The 25377-nt window shown below is 41.6% G+C and overlaps 1 protein-coding gene across 6 annotated transcripts in view; it reads left to right on the top strand.

The window, feature by feature from the left end:
• The window catches only part of MTUS1 (microtubule associated scaffold protein 1), a 115060-nt gene that overhangs the window by 6012 nt on the left and 83671 nt on the right, over positions 1–25377 (top strand). For 3 of the 6 annotated variants that reach the window (XM_083833505.1, XM_083833503.1, XM_083833504.1), the window contains exon 2: positions 22077–24307. In XM_083833505.1, coding sequence (XP_083689631.1) covers positions 22253–24307 — 2055 coding nt within the window. In that variant the 5' untranslated portion in view covers positions 22077–22252. Of the gene's footprint in view, positions 1–8953; positions 9074–17885; positions 18022–22076; positions 24308–25377 lie in introns of those variants that run through there. The other 3 variants (XM_083833508.1, XM_083833507.1, XM_083833506.1) reach the window with 3 other exon arrangements.

Genomic DNA, 25377 nt, shown 5'->3' with positions numbered 1-25377 from the left:
TGGTATTGCGTATGCTTGGTTTTTACTTTGTGTTGGAGTAGTGGCTGGCTGCTTCCAGTACTAGGCGGTGATGCCTGCCATCTTAGTTAGAGTCCCTGCGTGGCTTTTTCTGCCTGTCCTGGCCTCATGACAATCAGTATTTTCCTTCTCTCCCTCTGTGCCCCGCTGCCCATAGAGCAGTGTCCCCTCTCACCTGAAATGCCACGTCCCACAGGTCTCTGTGCTGTCTTGTGTGCCAACGTGTAGCCACAGGCATGCACATGTGAAAAAGACACTTTTCATACAAGAAAAACGCTGTGGAGCCTTGCGAGGTATAATCATAACGTACCCCAGAACTGTTTGAGAGGAGTGCAGGCGATGAACGGCAGCAGCTAGAGCAGCCCCTCTGGCAGGACGCTTGGCATTTCAGCTGCGTGCCTTGGCACGTGGGCACGGCTCCAGCGTTTATTCTTATGTGGGGTACGCTCTAGGTAAGCGGTCTTCTAAATACAGTAAGCCTGGGGTTGTTTTTTGTTTCCTTTTGTTCCCCCCCCTCCCTTAATGGGTTATTTTCAGTGCCAAGTAAGTGGGAAGCCTTTGTTTTCCGGTGTTGCAGCCCTTCACGTATTCCCAGTGGTTCAGCTGTCTTACTCAAGACAATGTGGAAGCTGTGGTGGGCTCTGGGATCACTCTTCTTGTCCTCTAATCTGTAATGGGATGCGTATCATTGATAAAAGAAGGCTGGTGCTGTAGAGGTCATTCCATAGTACCCACAGAAGTTATATTTAGAGCTTGTTTATATCGCATTTATGTCAGAGTGAAGCTACTATTAGGAACCGCCTGCTTATTTATAAACAGCACGGCGAACGCCAGCTTCCTGCAGAGGGGCAGCCTACAACTTGGGTCCTGTGAAAAAAGTTGCAGGGAATAAGGCTTCTAAGAAAAAATATGTATGTAAGTTGCAATATGCTCTTGATAGCTGTTTCATTTTGCCAGCCAGTAGCCTTGTGTAAAACTAGTTTTATGCTTCTCAAATGAAAGACACCATAGAACAGCAGGTTTCTCTCTCCAGGACTAATGGTCTCCAGACCACGGTCTCCAGATAGCAGAAGGGGGTTTGCAAAGCACTTCCAAAAGAAGCCTGCTGGCTTCTTCCCTGCTTGTCTTTTGCTGATCTTTCCACCTAACCCTAAAAATCATTTAAAGAAAAGCAATATTTGTGTTTATCCCAATTCTTATCTAGCTGTGCATTTCAGAGAAATTTTAAAGGTCAAAACATCTTTTTTTTTTTTTTTTTTTTTTTGCTTCAGAATAACACTGAATAACTGGGTAATCATACAACTTATTACAGAGGGTAAATAACAACACTGTCCTTGTTTATTCAGGTGTTAGCTGTTTGGTAGTTGTTTCTTAAACTTAGATATGAGTTCAGTGTTGTGGTGGGTTGTCTTGCATTTTTTTTGTTTTGTTTTTATTATTTTATCTTATTTTTGGAAGCGGGTGTTTGAGTCCTTGCACTCTTTTATTTTTTTCATTATGGGGAGATTTAAAATATCTGCCTCGTTTGACATCTGGCCGTGCAGAGCGCTGGTTACATCTGTCTGCTATCTGGTTTTTGGTGTAGGATAAGCAAAAGAAAAGATGCCTGTGGAATTCTTCAAAACTTCTCGACTTTCCTAATGCCAAACAGTAGGTTTTTTAAATGCAGGAGAATAACAGAGAGAGCCAGAGGGGAAAATGTCACATAATGTGTATCTACACTTCAAAGGAAAAGAAGTCTGAAGTCTGTCAGTGAAGCTGTTACGAATACTCCAATAACTTTTCCATACTCTTCAGCTCTTCCAGAAATCATTTTCAGAGAGTGGCAAAATGGCCTTTGCACTCGGGATGCTGGCTGGAGAATGAATTTAATCTCTCTGGAATAATGGCTGCCTGTTTTTTAAACAAACTAGTAACTGTGAGGTTAATGTTTAAATATTTAAACGGATTTGGCATGTTGCCATTTAAGTAGAACAGCGTGTGCTTAACCCTGAGACTCAAACCGTTCCCAGCATGGCCAAAAAAAATATGAATTGCTCAATAGTGCAGTGATCTGGTAACTTCAAAGACTATAATTTAAGGCTAATCCTGGACAAGGGTATCCTAAAAGGGGACAATTGACTCGATTTTTCCTGTTGAGTTGAGGGGAAGGGAATTTTTGCAGATGGTATCGGAACTTTTTACCGAACTCTTTAGGTTAAATAAAAGCAATGGACCGTAAATCTAAATCCAGGATAAAAAAGCTAGTGTGGACTCTAGCAAGAATAATCCTGAAAAATACCAATCTGTACATAGTAATGTAAAACTCTTTGAAAACTGGGTGATGTGTTAAAGAGAACGAAATATAAAATTACCTTGTTTGGACTGGAATGCCAGGGCGAAGCAAGGGTTTGATAAGCATAGAGCTCAAACTTAATTTGGGAATCTCGGTACTTAAGGCTTGAAATGGAAAAAGCTGAAGGGACAAGCCGAAAGTAGTTGCACTGAAGTTCTTCACGTTTCTAATGCTCTTTACCTTAGCCCAGAGGACTGCGTTTCCTATCCCTGGAAGAGAAGCGGGGGCTTTGACCCCGGGACTGCGTCTCTAATCCGCTTTGATTCTGACCTCAGGTTTACTGAGAACTCTGCTAAAAGCATCCCCCTCCCGGGAGCTTTTCCTGGCTGTTGTGCCAAATGATGCAAACCCCAGTTTTCTGCCAAGCATCCCGAGTATTTTCTATTAGCGGCCTGGTCGCAGCCACGCTGTGTTGGTGATGGGATGCTCTCTGTACTTGAGGGAATGATGCAGCGTACAAGGCATGCTGAGATAAGGCTGGCGGGGCAGAGACAGCTCTCTGTCCTCATCTTGCTTTGCTTTACAGTTCTCACGTGCAGGTTAAACAAGTACGTGAATTTTTCAACATGCAGAGATGCGAAACCTGACACTTTAAGAACTCTAAAATCATCATAAATCCCTTATCTTCAAGCTTATAAAACAAATATGTAAGGTTCCTAGACAGCTAGTATTTTGTTCTACCCTGATTAAGTTGTGAGGTATTTGTGTTTCGAGTACAGAAATGAAGTACTCTGGGCCACCATTACAGGTAAGTGCTTGACCTCATGTTTGCATATCCTAAAGAAAAGAAAAGAACTGCAAATGGCGAGCACAGAAGTAACACATCATGTTGTTATATTGTGACTTACGTGGCCTAAAGGGGTGGTGTCTAGGTAAGTGGATGTGAAATATGCGCAGTGCCAAAAAGCGTCCTCATGTGAGCAACATGAAGACATGAACTCTAAAACTAGTGTAAAGTACCTTTTTGGGGGGTCCATGTCAATAGTTAGAGGCAATTTTATGATGACTGAATGTATTTGAGAATTTCATTATAAATGAAATGTAGAAATAAAAATCTACATAAATAGCTGTTTCACTTGCTATTCCATGAGGGGAAGACAGATGTGCTTCTGATTGACCAGCTTCTTCCTACACGTCATTTGATGGTGGTTCAGAGGAGAAGGCCCAATCAGGCTAGCGAAAGAAGTCAGAGTTTACTTTTGAATGCTTTACAAGTACATAATAAAGTGATAATCTGTGTTTTGGCCAAGAAATAAGATACTGAATACCTCAGCTAGAAAACTTGGGGGAACATGGTGGTCGGTGAAGACTCTTCCGCCTGGTGTTTGAACTATAGCTAAGTAGAGTGAAAGCGCGTTAATCCTCATGAGGGACGTTCTCGTTAGTGAAGGGAGGCTGATAAAGGAGAAACATCTGCACACAGCTCAAGGCTAAGAAGGTACATACCTCAAAGAGCAGCTCCATCGGAATGCCCTGTCTTTTCAAGGAGACCCTTAGTGTCATGACCAAGTGGTAATGACATCTTTGAGCAGTGACCCAGTAGGGTCAGGCAATGGTTAGGTGATGGCCAGCTCGCTACAGTGAGGGAGGAACGGCCTGGACATGCAAGCTTCAACTGGCTATTTTGGGGTTGGTGGTAGCACATGGTTGTTGCAGGGTTACACTTATCCTAGTATCCTGCTCTGTCATGTGTGCCAGCTGAGCAACTGCAGGATTTACCACCCTGGAAAACTGGATGGAGAGTGCCTGTGGTGTTCAGGGGGTCTTTTTCCAACTGGATATCCTACTCAGTGGTTTATTGCTCTAGTTCATTCTGATTTCTGTGTTGTTTTCTTGGCTTTGCCAGTATTCTTTTCTTCCACCAGTAACGTAGTGGAGCTGCTATGTGCTCTGTCAGATGGAGTCTGAAGCATGTTGCTGTCCGGGTAACTTTTGCAGGGTTCTTCCAAAAACGGAAAAAGGCTTGGATTCGCCAAATCAGTTTGACACCTGGAAGCACTTCAACGAGCTCTGTAGCATTAGTAGAGATTATGTCATCTAGGAGCATGGGTTAGCTTAAAGACTGGTTGTTTGCTGCTCTGAGAGCAGGCATTTTATTCAGTCAGCACCTGCTAAACTCTTTGGTGATAGTATAAGAATCTTCATGTATTTTTCTGTAGGGGAAAGAGTTAAATGATGATCTTTTAAGGATGGTCCACTGTGGATGCCCCATCCCTGACAGTTCTCAAGGCCAGGCTGTGTGGGGCTTTGGGCAGCCTGGTCTGGTGGGAGGTGTCCCTGCCCATGGCAGGGGGTTGGAACTGGGTGGGCTTTAATGTTCCTTCCAACCCAAACCATTCTGTGATGATTGCATCACTTATTGTAATACTCATATATCACCAAGAGTACACACGTTATGTTTTGTATATCTTAGGTTCCTTTCTTTGTATTTCAGGAAGTTACTTGTAACAATTCCTGTTTGTGTCATCTCAGTCACATATGTAAGTTCAGTTCTTATCAAACCCAATTTCCATCTAGATTTGGATGCAGTATCGACTTCTGAATGGAATTGGGGTTGAATTTAGGAAATTGAGATTTAAAAGCAAAAAGAAAAGAAAAAAAATCATATTGAAATTGTTAGTTTATCCAGCATATTTATTATCTTGTTTGTGTATGAGCTGTTAACTTATTACTATTATTCTAGTTAAATGAGTAGATTCATGCCGCTGAAAATTTCAGAAGTATTAGAGGCTGGTTTTTTGTTTTCTTTAATTTTGTGACCTCGTATGAGACTTCAAATAGTTTTCATTTCCTATGCCTTGAAAACCTAGTCACAGAATTGAATGATTTAAATATACACGGAGAAAACCCTGCTTCTTGTTCACAAAGAGAAATTCTTTTGAAATGCTTAACTCGTCATCTCTGTGCCCAAAGCCAGTGGCTTGTCTGTTTAAAACGTCGGCAGCACATACTACTTGGATGCCTTAATTTGAATGATGAATATGTTACAGTAGAGGCTTTTTTAATACAGCTGTCATAATTTCAAATTTAAATTGACTTTGGTAAACTCTATTTGTTTGCTTATTGCAATTCTTTTATACCCTGAGGAAAGAAATATTTCAGAGGCTGAAAATAACGTATTTTACATAAAAACCCAACATTTTACATAGCTAGTGTACTTAGCTTTTTTCTTCTTCTCCTGTAATGCTGAATTAACTGGCAAAGCTACCGTAAGTAGGTGTAACAGCAAATTATGGACTTCTAGGGTAAAGGTATGATGTGGTTAAATGGATTGGAGGGAAGTCTCCAGCTTGGCTTTTTGGAAGTATCGTCTGCTTCTTTCAGTGCCTGTAGCAGACAAGAAGAGACTGCAGTTTGTGTCCCTTGAAACAGGTGAGGGAGAGCTGTTATTTCTCTAGGGGAAAAATGAGTAATTGCTTGACATGTTGTGACATGGCTTTTCCAAATGACTGTTCTTTCCTTGGGCTATCTTCAAGTAGGCTAAAACTACGTTTGTCCAAGCTGCTCTGCAGGGTATTTAATGTAAAATTGTCTCCTAGGGTAGGTGTTTGCTGTGACTTGTGGTACATGGTGAAAGGACAATGTGGGGAAACACCTGTGTGCCTTTCTCCTGGAGACTTGGAGCACAGGGGCAGTGTTTCCTCACCCTGGTGCTAGTTTAAATTACTTTTGAATTAAACTATTTAAAATTGAAATAACACGACGTTAAAATCATACAGGTAGGTTTTTCGACCTTCAGGTTTCTTGGGTTTAAAGCTGTTCTTGCCCCTCCAGCCACCCGTGGCAGGGTTTCCTGGTGCAGTGGCTGCCCAGGCTCTCCAAAAGTCACCAAGTAACAGAAAGGGAAGTCTGGCAAGGCTGGCTTCCTTTTGCTCCAGGCATGGCCAGGCAAACTGACTGCTTACTTTGCTGGACAGAGCTCTCATCCCTAGCCGTAAATACGATCTGAACCATTACAGAGAATACGTCTTTGCAAGTGCCACCTGTGAAACCTGTGAAGTCCTCATCAGATCTACTCATACGATGAATTGCTAGCACACGGCGAGCTTTGATGCGCTGCTGGCAGAGTCCAAGGGAAATTCTTTAGCTGGAGCCTATTATTGCTGCATGGCTGAATTGAGCTTTGAAAGCTGACATCTCGAGAGAGCTCTGTATAGTCCAGCTTCTGTGTTTCATTATGTTTGATTTTAATTTTTTCCCCCCTTGGTCTTGCTGTTTACTTGTCTTCTGGTGTATGGCACTGAGGAGAGCTTGTGATGACTAATCTCGGCCTGAACTCACCTCTTTTTAAAATGTTTGGGCCTTGACTTTGGTAAGAAGTTTGTGCTGATTCTTTCCTACCCCCGTGCCTTTGTATGAGATGCTACTGTATTCTCAATAACTTCCCAGATTTATTTGGGTTGCTTATAAGAAGTTGCTTACTTGTTAAATGCAGAAGCATACACTTGTATGTGGCTCTTACTCTTTATTGTTTACTACACAGTGGATAATAAGATTACTTGTAACTAAAATGTTTACTCTGGACTAAATTTAGGCATACAGCTTCAGAAAGTACAAGAATTATTTAGGAGCTGATAATCCTTGTGAGGGAGGTTTGGTAAGTTACATCAAATGATAACCGCGTACTGTCATTGATTTTAATGTACCCCTGGTGTTTTAAATTTAAGAGCTAAAACAGAAGTATTAGTGGCTTCCACAATTAATGCTAAAAACATGCCAGGCTAAGAGAGAAATGCCAACAAAAACCCTGCAAGCAGTTTCCATATGTTGCTGACACATTATTTCCTGGAAGGCTGGCTGATGTGTTGGCAAAACCAGTAAAATGTGCCATTTTCTGTGGAAGTTTGGGAAGAACAATCAAGTTGCAGTTCATAAAATGGAGAGCCTGAGATAAGAGGGCTCCACTTAGTGACTTTTTTTTTTTTGCATTCTCAATATCTGCGGTGATCTTTGATCTGTGATCTTTGTCACGTTAAAGCATTTTTAAAGCATTCCCCCATCTGTTGCTATCTTTAGCTAAATTAAGATCCTGAAGTAGGAGCTATCAGTGTTTTGATTTATAAATAGAAGGAAAGATCAATCAAACCTTGAAAGGTGGTAAAGGAAATCTAGTCAGCTTCTCTGTAGGAGGGGGGACCTATACCTAGAATGGGGGAAGAATAGGAATTGAAGTATTCCAAAAGGTATTTAAATATTCAGCTAACAAAGTTATTGATTTGAATGTATTATCAAACTGTAATAAATGCTGTTTTAATAGAGCTGGACTCTAGGTATGACTGACTAACCTACAAACAAGTACCCAGCACTTGAGAACAGAACCAGTATCAGGCACAGGCAAGCTGTGGACTGCTTAAAAAGCCTCAATTCGGGTGCCAGTGGGCTGCCTCGGTCTTGGTACCATTCTCCCCTGGTGATTCAGGTGATTTGGGTCAAACGAACAGGTAGCCATGGCTTCGCCTGTACTTTTAGCTCTGCTGTGTTGTACGTGTTTTGTTGTTGTTGTTTGTTTTAGTTTCATTTTTTTTAACCTTCTTCCTGAAACAGATATGCAGGTAGAAGGACTGGATGTGGGAGTCAGGTCTGGATATAGGTCTCTGTTCACAGAAATTCCTTCTATTTTTATCTGTTCTATTTCTATTCTAGGGGCAGCTTTTGCAGGGTTGTAGTGCAACAAATAATATTTTAAATTCACAATTTCTTGGGTTGTCTACTATTTTGTTTTTAAAATGTTATTTTCAGTGTCCACAATTTTAATTCTAAAATAATTCTAGAATTATTTCTAGTTTCATGCCTGTATTTCTGCCCCTCACATTTTTACCTGTGGCTTTCTGCTGGTGTAGAGTAGGACTAGTAACAATACTTTTCTTAGGCTTTTTGGTTACTGTTATTTCTTTTAAATATATAAAATATCTTCATCTTCTTTGCACTAAGAGGTGAAAAGTGTGAGGATTAGTGTCTAAAACAGTGGAAACTGTGACCAGAGTCAGGTGTCTGGCAACACCAGCAAGGGTTAAGCTGTAGCCTTGTGGGCTGACATCTCCAACCAGCAGGTCCGGAGGAGTGTAAGTTGAATCTGTTTAAACATTTAACCAAATGGAGACAGTGAAACTGCTGTGAACTCTGCTCTGCACCCCTCTGTGTTTGAGCACAGGCGTATTTTTTAAACTGAAAAGGAGAAACCATTATCAGAGCTGACTAAGCCATTATCACAGGTGACTAACGTGCTGCTTTCCATTAGTCTCCCAACTTGTCCTTTCCTCAGCGAATGGAGGGAAGGAGTGCAGCAGCTTCATGGGGCCAGTGGGTGCTTAGGACTGCGAGTTCCCTTTCCCATATCATGGTCTAAATGAGCACGGGATCCGAAGCGATCACACAGTGCTGGCTGGTGCCCAGTAATGGGCTTTGAGCCAGGGGAAAAAATGCAATTTCATGATTCTTGCATATCTTGTGCCTTTCCAAACCTCAGATCAAGCTGTGATCTTGCATCCAGGTGCATGAAAAGCAAATGTGCCCTTCTCTGTTCTGCAGCCTGGGCTTCCTGACTTTCAGCTGTAAACTGGCTGTGCTTTGCCAGTGAGGTTTTAGCTGGTGAGAGCAGGTGATTTGTGTTTGCATCAGTACAGCTGCTGAGTTTTGTGCTGTGTAGGAAGTTGTTCCTGCCACTCAAAAGTATCTGAAAGTCTGCAAACACCTTCTGTCTGGAGAAGGAGCTAGAGGCTGGTATTTCTCTGTATATATTCTTTCTAAATAATCATGACAGCATTGACGTCTTGTTTCTTTCTGAATATGCTAGGTATTAAGCAGAAAGTGATCTTGTGACTCTCATGTACCTCTTATGCTTTTTTTATTTTTTTCTCTAGATGGTATTTTAGAAGTCTTCCTTGCAGTTCTGCTTTAGATAAGAACTCTTATTCAAGTACCTTTTCAGGAAGGATCTTAATTTTTCTTCCTGTGCTGACTAAAGCTTTGGTAAGACTTGAGCCAACTCCTAGGACACAAGAAACTACTCAATGAACTAGTTTGTAGATGGCAGTGTACATTTTCCACTGATGGTAGAATAAAATAGGACAGTATAAACTGGGTAGGAACTGAAATCTGTAATCCCCACCCCCCCCACCCCCCCCCACCCCCCCCCACAATTTCAGCCATCCATAGCTTTCTAAGGCTGCGTGTGTGTGAACTTGTTGGGGTTTGTATGTGTTGTGGGGAGGGCTGGTGTGAAAGCCTGCAGTCAGGAGAGTCTGGGTTGGGGTCCTCCCCAACCTTTCTCCCCTTATGCTGCTGCTGATACAGTCCTTGTAGCTGTTACTGCTGCACCTGCGTGAGCAGCTCTTATTCCTGCAGCTGCATCTCTTCAGCGGTTCCAGGCTGCCGAGGTGGTTCCTCCTTTGCCTGCTGGCTCTGCTGGACCCCAGCTGGCTCTGTGCATCTTGGTAGAGAGGTGGGATGGCATGAGAGGCCTGTCACATCTTGTGGCTCGTGTAATGTGAGATGCATGAAACTTGGCAGCCTCCCTTTGAGAGAGGTCTGGTGGCAAGACCCTGGGAATGTTCTCTGAGTTGGCATTTGGTTTCCTGCCTCATAGTGAATATTTTGAATGCATTGACCTTTTGGGGACAGGCAAGGTGAATCTCTCCAGGCTGTGGACTCCACAAATGTGGACTCTTGCACAGGGAGGTGTTGATGCTCGTGGTTGCTGATGCTCTAATTTTGGTTATCACAGTCTGACTTTGACTTTGTTATTACATTGTTTGCTCAGGATAGAAGTTCTCCTGTAGTTGGTGTGGGATTTGAATTATTCACTGATCTAACTGTTGATTTGCATATATATTTTATATTGGATGCTTAACGCAACATATATATGCTTAGCACATATAGTTGGTGTTATTTAAAGAACTAGTATTTCATAATTCTTTTACCAGAACTGGTATGTTCTCCTCGTAGAATATAAAAGAGCTACCCTTTGTATCAAAGAATAAGACAGAGATAGGCATCTGATTCATCAAGTTATCCTAATAGTAAGCTCCAGTGTGTTACTGCACTAAAGCTGTGGCTGTGATTAGACTTGTGATTGTTTTGTCAAACAGCTTTTAAAATACACTTTTCTAGTGTGTGGTTTTATGAACAAACATGCAAGCACCTGACATATAAATAAACCTGAACACTGAGGTTTGTTTGGTTTTTCTTCTGCATGTGGATAATGATGCTAAGCAGGCTTGTTTAGGTAAGCACAGTAGGCTAGTGCTGTACCTTGTGTTCAGTCCATTCTGTGCAAAATAACTGAATCATGCTTCACTGGTAGGACAGATATCCAGAAGTTGTCTGTTAAGCTGGTGCACCAAGAGTAGAGTCGAACAGGAGAAGACACTGATGACTGTAGCAGTTCCTACGTTAGCTAAGACTTCGTCCAGTTTCAATCAAAGCACACTTTCCAGCTTGTCTCTTTATTTTCAAGGTGCAAGCTTCTTCCAGTGGAGACTCAGGGAATCTCTCATATATTGAAGATAAAAAGCATTCCCAGCTAGTATCCTGAATGTTGCTTCTCCTATAGCATGTGCTTGGCTTGGGCTTCATTTGCGTTATTACCTAGTATATGAAACCGAAGTCTCCCTGTTGTGTATATGGAATTATTGTATTATTATTTGTATACCTCAAATAATTTTTAGGAGTGAGTGCAGATTGTCCATAGCACGTATATGGAGTTGCCAGCTTTTAATTGGAATAACTGGGGGGAGTTGAACAAAAATCAAAACAAGACAACCCTCTCTTCCCCCCCCCCCCCCCCCCCCCCCCCCCATCTTCTCAATCCTAATCTGCATGTAGACTTGGAATTCAGAGATACAATGGGGAGAAATACAGACCAGATGCTGAGCACCTACTCAGAGATGGGAGATCAACAGGGAAGACTTACACCTACAATTCTGTGATTCTACGCTTCAGAAACTGGGAGCTTAAGTAGGCAGTTGGCCTTGCTTCTGGTTTGGGTGAGGAGAAGAAGATTGTGTGAAACAGTTCAGGAGGTTTTAGTACAGTTTAATATTCTGAAAATGATTTTTTTTTTTTCCTGCTGCCTTTCTCATCTGCTATTCTCTGCATTACAGTGATTTGTAAAAAAAAAAAAAAAAAAAAAAAAAAAAGATCAAGGGACTCAGCCTAACGATGTTTATTGATGTGGAAGACTTGTCTGACATGCTGACAACTTGATTTTTAGACCTATATGCATACCTCAGTAGAAGCTGTTTACCTGTCATGTGTTAGTTGTGAGTTTAGATTTCTCTGCTTTTTGCCTCAGGAAAAATCAGAGACCAACTGTAGGTGTTTGGCTTTGGTTAAAGACCATTATATGCAGTCAGAAATGCAGTGCCCTGGCCACAGGTCAGTCTGTAATACAGAAGATGAGAGAAGCAGAAGTAATTTGAGCACTTTGCCAACAGTACCAACTGAGCTTTGGCCTTCTACGTAAAGTTGTCCCAGTCACGGGGCCCTAGGCCCTCCTTGCTTGTGGCCTACCTGGTTTTGACTAGGAGCTTCTTTGTGGGTACAAGAAATCCAGGCCGGGGCAGCTAACTGTGTCCAGCATCATCTTGTATCCATTTTGACAGACTGGTGTCCATCAACTATTCAGAAAACTTCTGAACAGTGATAGGTCTGACCACCAAATAGTACATGTTGTTGTGCAACTCAGAAGTCTTGGATGTTGATTAACTTTCCAGAAAATGAATTGCCAGCATTCTACATTCCAGCCCCTTCTATCCCTGCTTCTTGTGAGGCAGCTTCCTCTGGAGAAAGCTCCTCACACAGCGTTAATTGCTTGCAGTTGACATTTGTGAGGAGTATACAACCCAGGGATTTGTGCAAACACCTCTGGTATGTTTGACTTGGCCCACAGAAAACAGAAACCCGATGGTGCGTTTGAAGGAAAAAAAAGTCAAGGTGGAAACTCTTCTGTTGTAGGACTGTCCCTCAAGACCTGGTGTAGGAAGAACAGAGAGTTCAAATATTTTCTGAAATTAGAGAAATAAAAGTGGGAGCACCAGCAAATGAAAATCTTGTGTGAATGTACGTTGTGTTCAGCTCAACCTTTTTTCACTCAGCATTCAGCAATTAGGCCGATGTGTTTTCCTACCAGGAGAAGCTTCGTAACTTCTTTATTTCTTTATTTTCTTGGATTACTCAGCACTGGGTGTGTGTCTGTAGGTTGGGGTTTTTCTATTTTTATTTTTCCCACCCTGTCTAGGCAACTCATCTCAATTTAGGATTACCCAGCATTTTTGGAATTTCATTTACCAGAGTACTTCAAGAAGCTGAGCTGGACGTAAAATCCTTGTTTGTGTACTGTAAATTGGTGGATTTCTAGATGGAAATCTAGAAATTGCCATGTTCTTAATGTGCTTTGAACTTGATGCCCACAGATCAAATAATTCTGTCCTACAAATTTAAACTTACTGTGATGATTTTGGGGAAAAAAAAGTTGGTCATGGTTCACAGGACAGTTCAGTTCACTTTTGTATCAGCACTGAAGCAATTTTGGTGGTTTGTTTTTCAGCAGTCTTCATTCCTTATTCCCACAGAAGCATGCTATGAAAAGTTTAAATATGAGAATTATTTTCTTGTGTCTTTGAGCTGAAGTGCAGGAAGCAGTTTCTCATCTACGTGCTGAAGTAAGATCAGTTGTATGAAGTTACTGTATTGCCTTTATTTGTGTTAGCCCCCTGTGGGAATTCTCCACCTGCATTACAGAGTCGTGCAATGCTTGCTGTGTGAAATGCTGGTGTTTCTGACTTACCGCTGAGGTGAATGATAGTTTCATGGCTTTGTCCTGTCAAACGACTAGTTGACCCAGCAGCCGCCATTTGCTGCTGTTATTTTTCCTCATTCGACTTCCCAGAATTAAATAATGTAGGTCAGTGACCAACATAAATCCAGAAATAATGTTCTGTCTCTGTTGCCCTCTTAGCGATGAATGTCCTTGGAGGAGCAGCCTGGAAAGCACAGCTTTGGAGAAGTTTGCACCTAGTGAAGCTGTACATCCTGTACATGCTCTCTACAGTTTTGAGCAGGAGGAGATTTGAACTTTAAGAAAATAAAGCATTTAACTTGAAAGTTTGTATTGCCTGACCTTAGGCAGAATCTCTAGAAATTGCAGTATTTTTTTCCCACTACAATGGCTTCTTTTTTTTTCCCCCTCATGGTAGCAATGGAAGACCCCTTTATCTGTGTGTTCTCCCAGTTATTTTCTACTGCAGATCTAACTGTCTAAAGTGTAGTTTAGTCTGAGAAATAGTATTTTATAGGTTCCTGCTACACAACTGTATGTCTGATTGTAGAACGATCACTTAAAATGTACCGTGGCAGATCAGTGTCCTTTAAGTAATCACACTGCTATTACTGTTCATAAGTAATTCAGGTTTTCCTCTATCAGGCTTATAAAACTGGTGAAGTCAAAAACTAAAGGGTTAAATGTGAGGTGAGCTGTATTGCAGGCTGGGTAGTTCCTGCACGGCACCAAGTCTTAGAGGCTTCAGAGAGCCTATCCATGTGTGTGAGTGAATCATCTGATGGAGGATAGCATGTCTAATGTGTGTTCAGTCCTTGCAAGAAAAAAAAAAAAAGTCTGTCAGTTATTGCAGAGTTATGACCTAATTTTATAATAAAAGTAGGGTGCAGCTTTTTACCTCTGTAGCACAGCAGCAGTACTTTCCCGGCATGTGGAGCATCCTCTGCACCCCTCAGCTCAAGGGGCAGCTGTAGCAGGAGCTGAAGCTCACTTGAGAACAGCAGGTATGGATGTGGCACCAGGTGTGTAAGGCTTCTGTCACTGCCCCTTGCATCGATTTTGGTCAGTCTTCAGATGAAATGAAAGCTAATATTCTGGGCCACGTAAAACTTTATTTCCAGGGTGCTTGTAGAGATCTGGTTGTGTATTTACTCTTGTGGGATCTGGTTTTATCTTTGCTCTTTTGGGAAGCTGCCAAGTCAGCTCAGTAGACAAACAGGGAGAATTGTTTGCGAGGTTAGTATTTTGAAGTTGAAATAGTTTTTCAGCTATCTGAAAGCTCTGGTGTAGAGGTTTGGCTGTACTGTAGAACAAAATGTAACCTATAAAAAGCATTTGGATTTGATCTTAACTTTAAGCAACCTGTTTCAAGGAGAAGTGTTAAAGTAATGGGTTTGCACCTCTTGCATCTTAACGAAGAAATTATGATTCATTACTAGACTGCAGCATTCCTGAGCAGTCACTGAAGGACTGATGTGACACTTTCTAGGCTGTAGCATCCAGTCCCACTGTTGCCCAGTGGATGCATAACCCTCCAGAGAAGCGCTGCTGCTCCATGCTCAAGTGGAGCCCATTCCCTGGAGCCGAGGGGGTCTGCAGAGAGCAGGGTGGCTGCGCATTTGTATCCAGCCCAGATTATGCAGGTCAGACAAATAACCCCATCCTGGCAGTCTTGCAAGCAATTTGTGCCCAGCTTCCCCTTCTCTCTGGTCCTGTTCCCGTGAAGGCCAAGTGGAACCTGAGCTCTCACAAGGCTGCAGGCAGCTGTGGTGAAGTTGCACGTGGGAGTTTGTGCTTTCCAGAGAGCACTGATTGTCGTCCCCCCCGGCCTAAGTGTTGTGTAAATCAGGCTGTTTTCTCAAAGCAGCTCTACAGAACTGTCACAGCATCTTTGTTTTTGCAGCTTGTCTGCTACAGAGGTAGATGGCTATGTTTTTGCTCTGCAGGGCCAGTCCCTGTTGGATTCAGTGTTCTGAGACCAAAAATAAAAAAAAATGTAAAAAGGAATAAAATATAAAAACAAACTCAAGCAGCAGAACTGATCTCACTGTGGGAAACAGTTTCCTTTGTAAGGAACATAACATTTTTTTGAATATAAAAACAATATGATAGGGTTTTTTTCCTCCCTCGAGACTACAACGTTTGGAACAATGGTTGTGAGTTGCTCAGTTAGTCCAGATGCCAGTTATGCAACATTGCAGGTGAAATATCAATGATGTTGTTAGGATTTATATGGTTTAAAAGAGTATTCAGCAATATTTGCTGAAAGTCCTCAACAACTGCTGCACCTTTAGGACTTCCAGTCATTGGGTTGGAGCTGTTTCCTATTTGGCTACCAAAATATTATTTCTGTTAACCAGTTTGTTGAAGTGTTAGCAGATTTTGTTCCCATATATGTAATCAGTAGCCTTGAATACGGAAAGTGCATAGGAACACCTGCTCTTTAATTGGCAAATAAAATCTTCAGAATTCAGTTCTGCTGTGACGCTGTTGCTGCGCAGTCCTAATTCAGTGATGGGATTTCTTATAGGGTAAGTGGAAACTCTTCTTGGCTGGCCGTGGCCGACTTTGACTGAATGATGACTTCTGCGTAGTAGGCATCTTTGAGTCTGCAAAAACTGTGAGCTGATTAAACTTCTGACCTGGTTAACTTGAGAAATCCTAAGCATCTTGACTAATAATCTGTACTGCAAAAGGATATCGTGACAAGGATGCTACTTTTTCGGTCATTAGAGGATATGTTGACCTGCTTTTTTCAGGTACTTAATTGGGTTACAGATTTGTTGCACAGAATAATCCACTAGAGCTAAATAATGCTGCTGGACTTACTGTATCTTACTTCACTACAGATTATGTTGGAGGTATTCCAAATGCTCAGTAAACTAGTTCATATTGTATGTCGGTGTTAAATATAGCCGGTTGCTGAACTGTCTCTCAGTTTTAGGTGAAGATCTGAAAGGACACGTGCAGGGGAGCAGATGAGTCTCCCTATGGCCTCAACTACCTTATTCTAAGGTCACAATCTTTGTACTTGCCCCAATACCAATGACGTCCATTAAATGTTGCGTAGCACTCTCAGTAGGCCTGTGGGCACAGATGCTTCATAAAATAGTTCAGGAATATGAAAAATTTCAAGTCAGCATATAACCTGAAGTAGTTTCAATGTATGCTGCCTGGCACGTTGTGGTATATTTGTTTGGCATTACAACTTGATTGTGAAGGCAAATATCTAATGCAGGAGTTATTTCAGTGGTAATGGTTAAAGCCATCTCTGCTCTGACTTGCCACGCATGACTAAGTTGCGGCTCGCTGTTAGGAAACAAGAACTGTTTTCTTTTCCCCAGAGTTATGACTGGCATTTTAGCCACCACCTTTGCCGTGTGGTGTTCTGGCTCTCGTAGAGTGCTTCTGCTATTTTTGTGTTTGCTGCTTTGTGAAGGCCTTGTATTCTTCAGTCAAGAGGAGACTAGCAGCAGGCAAAAAGTCTTTGCTTAATCACAGTTTTGTAGACTTAATACTTGGAGGTGATTCTTTTGTTTAGGCCAACAGCAGCATCCTTCCTCCCCGCTCCCCAGGTTGTAGTGAGAATCCAAGGTGCAATAGCTATTCTGGTGCACTGTGCGCCTGCTTCTGGGTAAATGCACCTCTGCAATGGCAGCGATGGAGGAAAAATCAGTTTAGCTGAAATCCAGGCAACAGACAAGGTGAGCAATATTTGTAACTACTATTCAGTCCAAGAACTCAAATGCTGGATTGGGGTTGGTGAGTGTCAGGCTTGGCTGGTCCCAGCCCTGTTTGTGCTCAGCTGCTCAATCAGATCTCTCAAAAAGGAGGACTTGAACCTCGACCTTCCCAGGAAGCGTTGTAATAAATGTGCTATTGTCTTGTTTGAGTTTTAGCTCTCTGCTTTCATTTCAACCTGAAAGTCAATCCTTACTTGTACAGGAACTTAGGTTGCTGCTGGTAAAAATGCCAATTTTGTTAAAACTGGAGGGGCTTGGAGGGGAAACACACTAAAATCCCAAAAACATCTTATTGAAAAGTTTGTGGCTGTAATTTAACTGGGAAGTAATAACTTAATGTCATTTTTACAAGTTTCGAAAGTGACAGGCTGAATACTGATCTCGTGGAAAACCAGGCACACTCCTTATTTATAGTAGCATTTGCTAAGCTAGTGATAGCTAAGTATATAATTGACCATGTATTGCAGCCGTGTACCACACCACAGTTTGAAATCCCTGTGCTGCTCGTAGCAATTAATACTGTCTTAACATGCTAAGAATGAGTGCCTGATTAAGTCCCAGCAATGGAAAGTGCCAGAATATCCAAGTGAGAGGTTTGCTGGGATTCTGACCTGCATGTTCAAATAGGTAGCTTTGGTTTTGTTTGATCATGTGCTTAATCTCAAACAATAAAATACATTTGCTTACTTGTGCTGCCTTTATAGCTAGGGTTTGTCACCGGCTTGTGTGTGCTTATCTCTTACTTCCGTGAGTTTCACCTGGCCTGGTGCTGTAAAACAGTGGGGAAAGGCATGAATTTGCAGAACTTCCTCGTCAGGCAGTTGTACCTCCAAATACCCCAATGCTAGATCCCAGTTTTAGACTATTTTTCCAAATGTCTTTGGGTAACTGAGTAAAAGAGGCATTTATTTTACTTTTAAGAGAAGTCAGTGGACCAGTCTTCCACTTCTGAATGCAGAGTTCTCCCAGAACATACTTTAATAATTCCCAACTTCTGATTTTTATTTTAAAGGATGCAAAATTCTGTTACCAAGACACTGTATAAATCCATTGGAATGGCTGATTCTTCTTGCTTACAAACAACAGCCTAAACTTGGAAATAGAGACAGCAGCCTAACAGAACTTGTGCATTACTTCTGCTTACCATGGCAAGTGTCTAACATTGATTTTGATTTTTCAAATGACTTTGACTAAAGCATATAGAAGTTGCTTAGTTATAGTGCCAACACTGATGGTATTGTGTGTTCTTAGGCAAGTGGTGATATTACCAGATGAGCACTTCTTGTAATTCACTTCTAGGAGCATGTTGCACTTGTAATGTTATAAATGTTTGGGTAAAGTTGTTCCAGAAGCTTAACATCCTCTTTTCTCATAGCATGAATTAGCACGGACCCAGACTCATCAGGATGGGAAATAGCTCAAGTTACACAGGAACACTTCTAGCCTGCCTTCCTGCTCGTAGGAGTGCACCCTTGGCTTTCAGATCTTCCCACACCACCCGCTGTGGTACCGAATGTGCCAATATAGCTGGTGGGTTGGACTGAGTGCTAGGACTACGTGGCTGAAAGCACCCAGCTCCAGATGGAGCACCAGGAAAAGCCTAATTGTTACTGCGTGCCTTGTGAGAGTACTGCAAGCTGACTTGCGTTCTTGTAGTAATTTGGAAACTTGCAGATTGACTTATTTATACTAATTGCTATGGTTTTGGCTCTAATTTACCCATCACTGCATCAGTCACACTCTGTCCCCTGGTACTTTTACAGTGCACATGCAAACGGCCCTAGCCTTGTAGATTATTAGAAGCTGCAAAATCTTGCTCTGAACCCTGTTCTGCATGTTGTAGTGTATTTCTCCTGAATCTGGGGCCACTGGCAGCTCACCTCTTGTCTTTAGAATTTGCTTGCCAAGCTCCCTTCCCTTGTTTTCCAAAGCAGTGCTTCTATTCCCACAAGCTCTTACATGTATGGTGAGGAAGGGAAAAGACTAGAGGCCTGATAAATAAACTCAAAATGAGTTTAATAGTAGTATTTAGTTCAGAGAATTCCCTAAGTCCATTAGTTTGTCAGGACCAATGTATTCTTGGGAAAGAATATTCTTGGGAAGGGCAAATATTTTGTCTGCATATCTGCTACTGACCACCCATAGAGGAAGTAGTGGCTGTGGTTAACGTCATTTGACCTAGTGTAGCAGGTCATAAATGTAAAGAACTTCTTGCCACCAGGAAGCTTACAAGCCTGAAGAATATATGTTCTGAACATATGAACCCTGCCTCCAGAGTTACAGAATGTAAATTTTTGAGGACTAATGTTAATTTATGTTACAAATTGTTATATGCTATAGTTAAGCCTTAGAAATGTCTCACTTTCTGTGAAAGACACTTTTAGACTCTAAATGTGGATACGAAGCAGTATTTGAAGCTGATCTAATGGATTACTGAAGTGAAAATCAGCTTTAAAATAGTTAAATCAGAAGTATATTTTTGTATATGTTCTAGTTAATGGTGGACTGAGCAAACAGAACTCTATCCATACATGTACACATGTATATGCAACTTAAACTCACTTATTGATTTTTCTATTTGGTCTCAAAGCTACTTTTATTTTTCTTGGAGCTTCTTAAGCATTGATTATATCAAGGTTTACTTAGCCATATCTCTTGTGTTTCAAATGTTGACGTATTAGCAATCCATACTGTAAGCTAAGATGTCATTCTTTAAATTCTTGAGACCTGAGTCTTGCTAGTTGGCATAGTGGAGTTCCCCACTTTCTGTAGTGCAAAGGCTTTTGAAAGAGGTAAGAATGCTTTTTGCACCTCAGCTAATCCTAAGCAAAATGGAATCTCTTAACTTCTTGTTGCATGACTAGGTGAGCAAGCTGTATTGTGTGTTATGGGTTTGTCTCCAAACAAGTAGAAACTAGTTTATGTGTGTCAAAACAACGGTGAAAGCAAAGCGTGCAAGCATTTTTCAGAAGTTGATTCTGTGATTGACTTAAATCAATGGAAAAATATTCAGGAGAGGTTCTTGTCCTGCCTCCAGGGACAACTTTTGTGGATGAACTCTTGAACCTGTCTTCCATTTCATAATGGAGCATTAAAATAAGGGTGCTACAATTGTTCATGCGTCTGTGGGGACTGAATAATAGTGGGTGTGCAAAGGATCTAGACCAGCCATAAGGAGCTGGGAGAGTTTAAGCAGGAGCTGTCTAGTCCAGCATTTCATCTTCAGTGCCTTTTGTTTTGGAAATGGTTGGAGAGAAGCAGAGAGAGGGCTACTGTCTTATTTTGGTGGCTTGTTTTCCACGTTCTACAGTCTTCTAGCATCTGTCTCAGACTGAAGGTAAAAAGTTCCATGTAAAGAAAAGGTGGTGGGCTAGAAGCATCTCTGTGTTTGGTCTGCTCTGAGCATACAACCTCCTGCAGATCTAGAACAGGCTTACCTAGAGTGTTGCATTTATACTCAAGACTTTGTGGACCCTACAAAATACACTCCAGATGTGTGGAGATGTTCAACACCTGTCTAATTTCCTTGTTCCTCAGCTGGGAAAAGCTGCCATATGACCTTTGTCAATGAATGAGTCTTCATCCTGGTTGCCTTATGGATCCAGCGAACTGTCCCTCATGGTTAGACACTGTTGCTCTGAGAGGGTCACTTCTTCCTGACAGATTTGAATTTCTGCTCCACATCTGCACTGTCTTGCCTAGCTTTCAGCTGTGCTCTGGTCTTATTTCTGGTACTAGGGACCTTTCATATGGACTCATGTTACAGAGCTCATTGGACTGCTTTGGGTGCTTTGTATTTCGTCTCTCAAATCTCTCTCCGTTCTTGACCTTGTGGTTTTGGTACCTGGGTGCAGTCTCAGTGCTTTCTAGGCACTTGTCCTTATAGGTGCAAGGGCTTTTGTTTAATCTTGTTTTCTTTTTGCCACATCAGCCTCCTCCCTGCTCTCCCCTGGAGAGCTCTTTCCCTTTCTGTAAGGTTTTAGGTGATGATATGCAGCTCTTCTCTACTGTAGAGGACCCATCATTGGGATTGTTCCTCCACTTTGCTAGTCTTGTGTCTTCTTTATTGAAGATGGAGGCTGTTGCTACGTAGGAAATTCTTTTCCAGTGACTCCGAAAGGGTTCTATGTGCATCTACCTGTTGGCTACTCCAGTAGTGCTGGGGTAGTATACTGGTGTAACCCTCGAGCTAACTAGGAATCTCCTTGTCTTCTCTTCAGTTCATCTCAGGTACCTTTGGAAAACTCCATAAAGACCTTGAGTTGCTTCTGCTGTGCATGCTTCCTCAAAATGCAGGGAGAAAGGCCTTCAACACAGTGGAAAAACACTGGGCTTGTTACTGCTCACTACCATCTCATCAAGGGATGAGAGGGATGAGCACTGAAGCTCTTTCTTCACTAGGATTCTTAGTGTTGCTGCTATGTTTCTTCTCTGGTATCTGTTCTAAACATATGCTTACACAGCAGCGTTTTGTCATTATTACAGTTTAGATCCCTCTTAATTTTCTATCTTCATGCAAATTTGTACATAAGAACATACATACATGTGACCATACTTGGTCAGACTGAAGATCTGCCAAACTCTGTCTTGCCTGCAGCAGTAACCAGTGCTAAATGCTGAAGAGTATAAAAACAGGCTAAGTACACAACAATTCTTCCCTGGAGTTCTCCAAGCTGCTTGCAACTTGTGACCGAGAGGTTCTTCGGTCAGTCTGGTGCTCAGTTTGGACAGATTTTTCGTTGTAGAATCTTATTTTTGAGCCTATGTAAGCTTTTGGCTTCCAAACACTACATGCTTTATGAGGAATCGTGCCCCGTTGTTAGGTACTTGCTGTTGGAAGAAGAAAACATGAGCAGGCATTTGAACATCTGGTGTCTCAGCAGGAAGATGATATCTGGACAACTAAAACTTTCTTGTTGTTTCTTTGCTTGTATAGAAGCTAAGAATCTAGGAATGCAGCCCTAAAATCACCCTTGATTGCAAAGGACCAAAGAGTTCAAAAGTTGCTTGGCACCCATGGGAGGAGAAATGGCTGGGGAAATTAAACTTTTATGGTTATCGTCATTGCAAAAGCCTAACTTCCTAAAGGAAGTTGGTCAAAATGGCTGCACTTGAATCAAGTCACAACTAATAGCTTAAGAATGTGTAATGTCTTAAAGTTCTGGTTTGTCTAATAGTTTTTTTTATTTCTTTTTAATTCTAGAACTTCTGAATCCTCTTGGAAAGTATGAAAACAAGGAACTGCTTTTTAAATATCTTTTTGGATAGTTGACATGTTCCAGGGAAAAGCTTTTTTTTCTGCAATATTCAGTAGAGTCTGCATTCTCTGGGATTTTAAATAAGCATAAAATGAAAATAGTTTAAAATTTCTCTTTCAAAATGAATATTGAAAAGTCAGATGACAAAGCAAAGAATGGCTTGAAGTCTTCCTTACTTATAAGGGATGAAAATGGAAATAATTACGTATGTGACAAAGCTACACCTTCCTCAAACAATTGTGCCACCAAATTGCATGGTAATTCAACTGACCAAAATATAGTGACTAAGCATGAAGATGATACTGTTCTTGAAGATAAGAGTGACTTTGGAAGTATTCTTTTAAAACAGCAGCATATTGACACACATCATCTACAGATGATGCCTGCTAAATATAACTGCACAGGAGCTCTGTTGGGAGATACAGATGCTGCATGCAAGTCTTCTGTGACCGGGCAGACCTGTGTGTATCCTTTGAACTATGACTTGAAAGAAATGGCAAACTTCCTGAAAGACAATGTGGCTGTGGCAGAAATGCAACATCAGAGTCTTGAACAATTGGTGCCTTACAGTCAGTCTGACTCAAACTGTGCATTACCTCTTCCTGCTTCAGAGCAGAACGTGCAGTCCACGATAAAAGACAGGGTACGCTGCCACCTGAGCACATTGGATGTTACTAGCATTATAGGTGGAACTGTGGAAATTGATCAAAATGATGCTGTGCATCTGAGTGAACGCTCTTCTGATGACGTATGTACGAGAGAGAAACTTGGTGCAATCAGCTCAGAAAAAATCCCAAATTTCTCCTTTACGATAGTGGCTTCAGGAAGCCCAGATGCCTATTCTGAACTTGAAGTACGTTGTCCTGCCTATGCAGGTGTTGAACGCTATATAGAAAACACTAACAACGTTGATACAGCACCACAGGAAGCAGAAGCACCATCTGGAAAACTAGCTGCTGGATGTATAGATGCTTGTACGCATGATCCATGCGTTAATACATATGAAGATCAGCAAGCAAAATCCTTGCAGAATACTGCTGGCCGTGATGAAACTGGGAATTCCACTGCTGAAACACGCAAGGATAGCCCTGTAAATAACGAGCACCTTTTACCAGTAGATAACGGTGATGGAGAACAAGTATCAAAGAAAAACAGTGAACCCTTAACCAAAGAACAAAGCATCTCTGGAAATGCTGCTTTTCAAGATATGCACAACACCCCTTTTGTGTCTGAAACGACACCTTGCAGCGTACCAAAACTAAAGAGGGCTGTTATGCCTGAGCTGAAATGTGAAGCAACTTTTGTGGTCTTCAGTCCTTTGGCTGATGAAAGAGATTCTGCTCTATTTACTTCAACTCCTAAGGAGAGATCAAATAATACAACTTTTTCTGTTCCAGCTGTGGCAGAACTTGGAGACAAGTCTACTAAACTGCGACCAAGTGAGGTGTTCATAGGAGAACAAAACAGAAGGCCTTTGCTTAAAGCTAATTCAGGTCAAATTATGGGAAAAACATTGGGCAGGTCTCCTGTTGTGTCAACAATAACCAAAGCGAGGAAATCTGAGGTTGTTAGTTTTCCCAAACCTAATTTCAAGAATGTCAAGCCAAAGGTTATGTCTAGGCCTGTGCTGCAGCCAAGAGAGGGTGCACACTTAAAACAGTCTCCCCACTCCCCCCAGCTGTCAGCCGCCTCCTCATCCTCACTAGCTGCTTCCCCAAGGCAATTGTCCCCTTCTGTAAAAGTACTGAAAAAGAAAATAGATCTAGCTAAAGATACTAAAGTGGAATTGCCTGTGAATAAGCCCCATAAGCTACATCTTAACAAACACCTCTTCGCTAGCCAAGTCGTACACGCAGCAACACATCCCCGAAACGCTTCCCACAGGGCTTCAAAGACACCTGTGTTGAAGCAGAACGCGGAAGACATTGGCAAGGCAGGCACTACCGCTTCAGCATGCTCCTCGCTCTCTGCTGTGCTTCCAACATGTGTAGAGGACCCCAAGGAGATGCGGAGCGATAAAATGGAAAGTTCAAACTTGTTAATTCAGCCCTCTGCTGAAAACATCCACCTGACGGGAGGTGAAAAAGAGCAAAATGACAACATGGGAATTCTTCTGGAAGCACCGTTGTTAAAAGATGTGGCAAATGAAACGTTTGACCTGTGCTCTGTTCCCATGGTAAGCTTTTAAAATTCAATTATTTGATGATACATTTTGTACATTTGAAAAAAAGGGGGTTCTGCATTGCACTGTGCTGAATGGTAACTGAGGGATGGGTTTTGTCTGCAACAGCAGTTGTAACAGTGATTTCTGGGCTGAAATATCTTCCTGTTAAAAGGAGAGAAGAAATGCCAATTTTTACAAACTGGCCGAACTTCTATCTAAACAGTAAGCACTTGACCATTAAGGGGCTTACTTTTTTTACTTGACCTTTAAGTGGCTTACTTTAAGTGCTTTTTAGTGTCTTTAGCCTTCATCTTCTTCCATAGTATAAAAAGCTTTGCGTGAAGTCTCAGTAATGCAATGCTGTCAGTAAGATTTCTAGTAAAAGCACACATCTAAATTTCAGTCTAGCTAGTAAAATCATGTAGTGTTACTTGTTAAGATTTCTACAAATATAACCTCTAATATGCACTTTTATCAAGATAATTCTAGTGGTACTGTAATTTTAGGTAGATCTTAGAGATAAATTTCTGTTTTCAGTAATCTTTTTTTCTTTCAAAGCATAATTTAATTCTAAAACATACTTCTAAAATTTACATATAGAAATGTCTGCATATATTAACAATATCATGTAACACAAAACCCCAAGACCGACAATTTGGTGAAGTGTTTTTAACTTCTTAATTTCACCGTCTGCTTTGAATAATTTGGGAGTTCGTTTATTTGAGTAATAACGGGACTCATTAGAATAGTTAGAGTAACCAGGATCCACTCTTTGTGCAGAAGGTGGATGCCTTTTTTTGGGCAGTCGGCCAACTGGAAGGTGCGAACTTCCTGGCCAGAAGGTATGTGTGCATGATGGGTTGGGAAACGTTTTCAGACAAGTCAGCTACCTGTCAGGAGCAATGTGCTGCTTTCAAATACCTTGGAAAGAGGTTTCAAAGAAAAGAAATGGTAGGAAAGAAGGGAAGAGCTTTGGGGTTGGGTTGGCAAAAGTCTCTTTACTCAATGTAATGTAGGCAGGGTATGGTACAGGTAACGATATATAAGAATTCTGTATAAAAGGTAGAGGTAGGAGAAAACCT

Source organism: Anser anser, assembly GCF_964211835.1.
Source record: "Anser anser genome assembly, chromosome: 4".
Taxonomy (NCBI): domain Eukaryota; kingdom Metazoa; phylum Chordata; class Aves; order Anseriformes; family Anatidae; genus Anser; species Anser anser.
The sequence above is the reverse complement of the archived record's forward strand: the minus strand, read 5'-3'. Positions and strand labels throughout refer to the sequence as shown.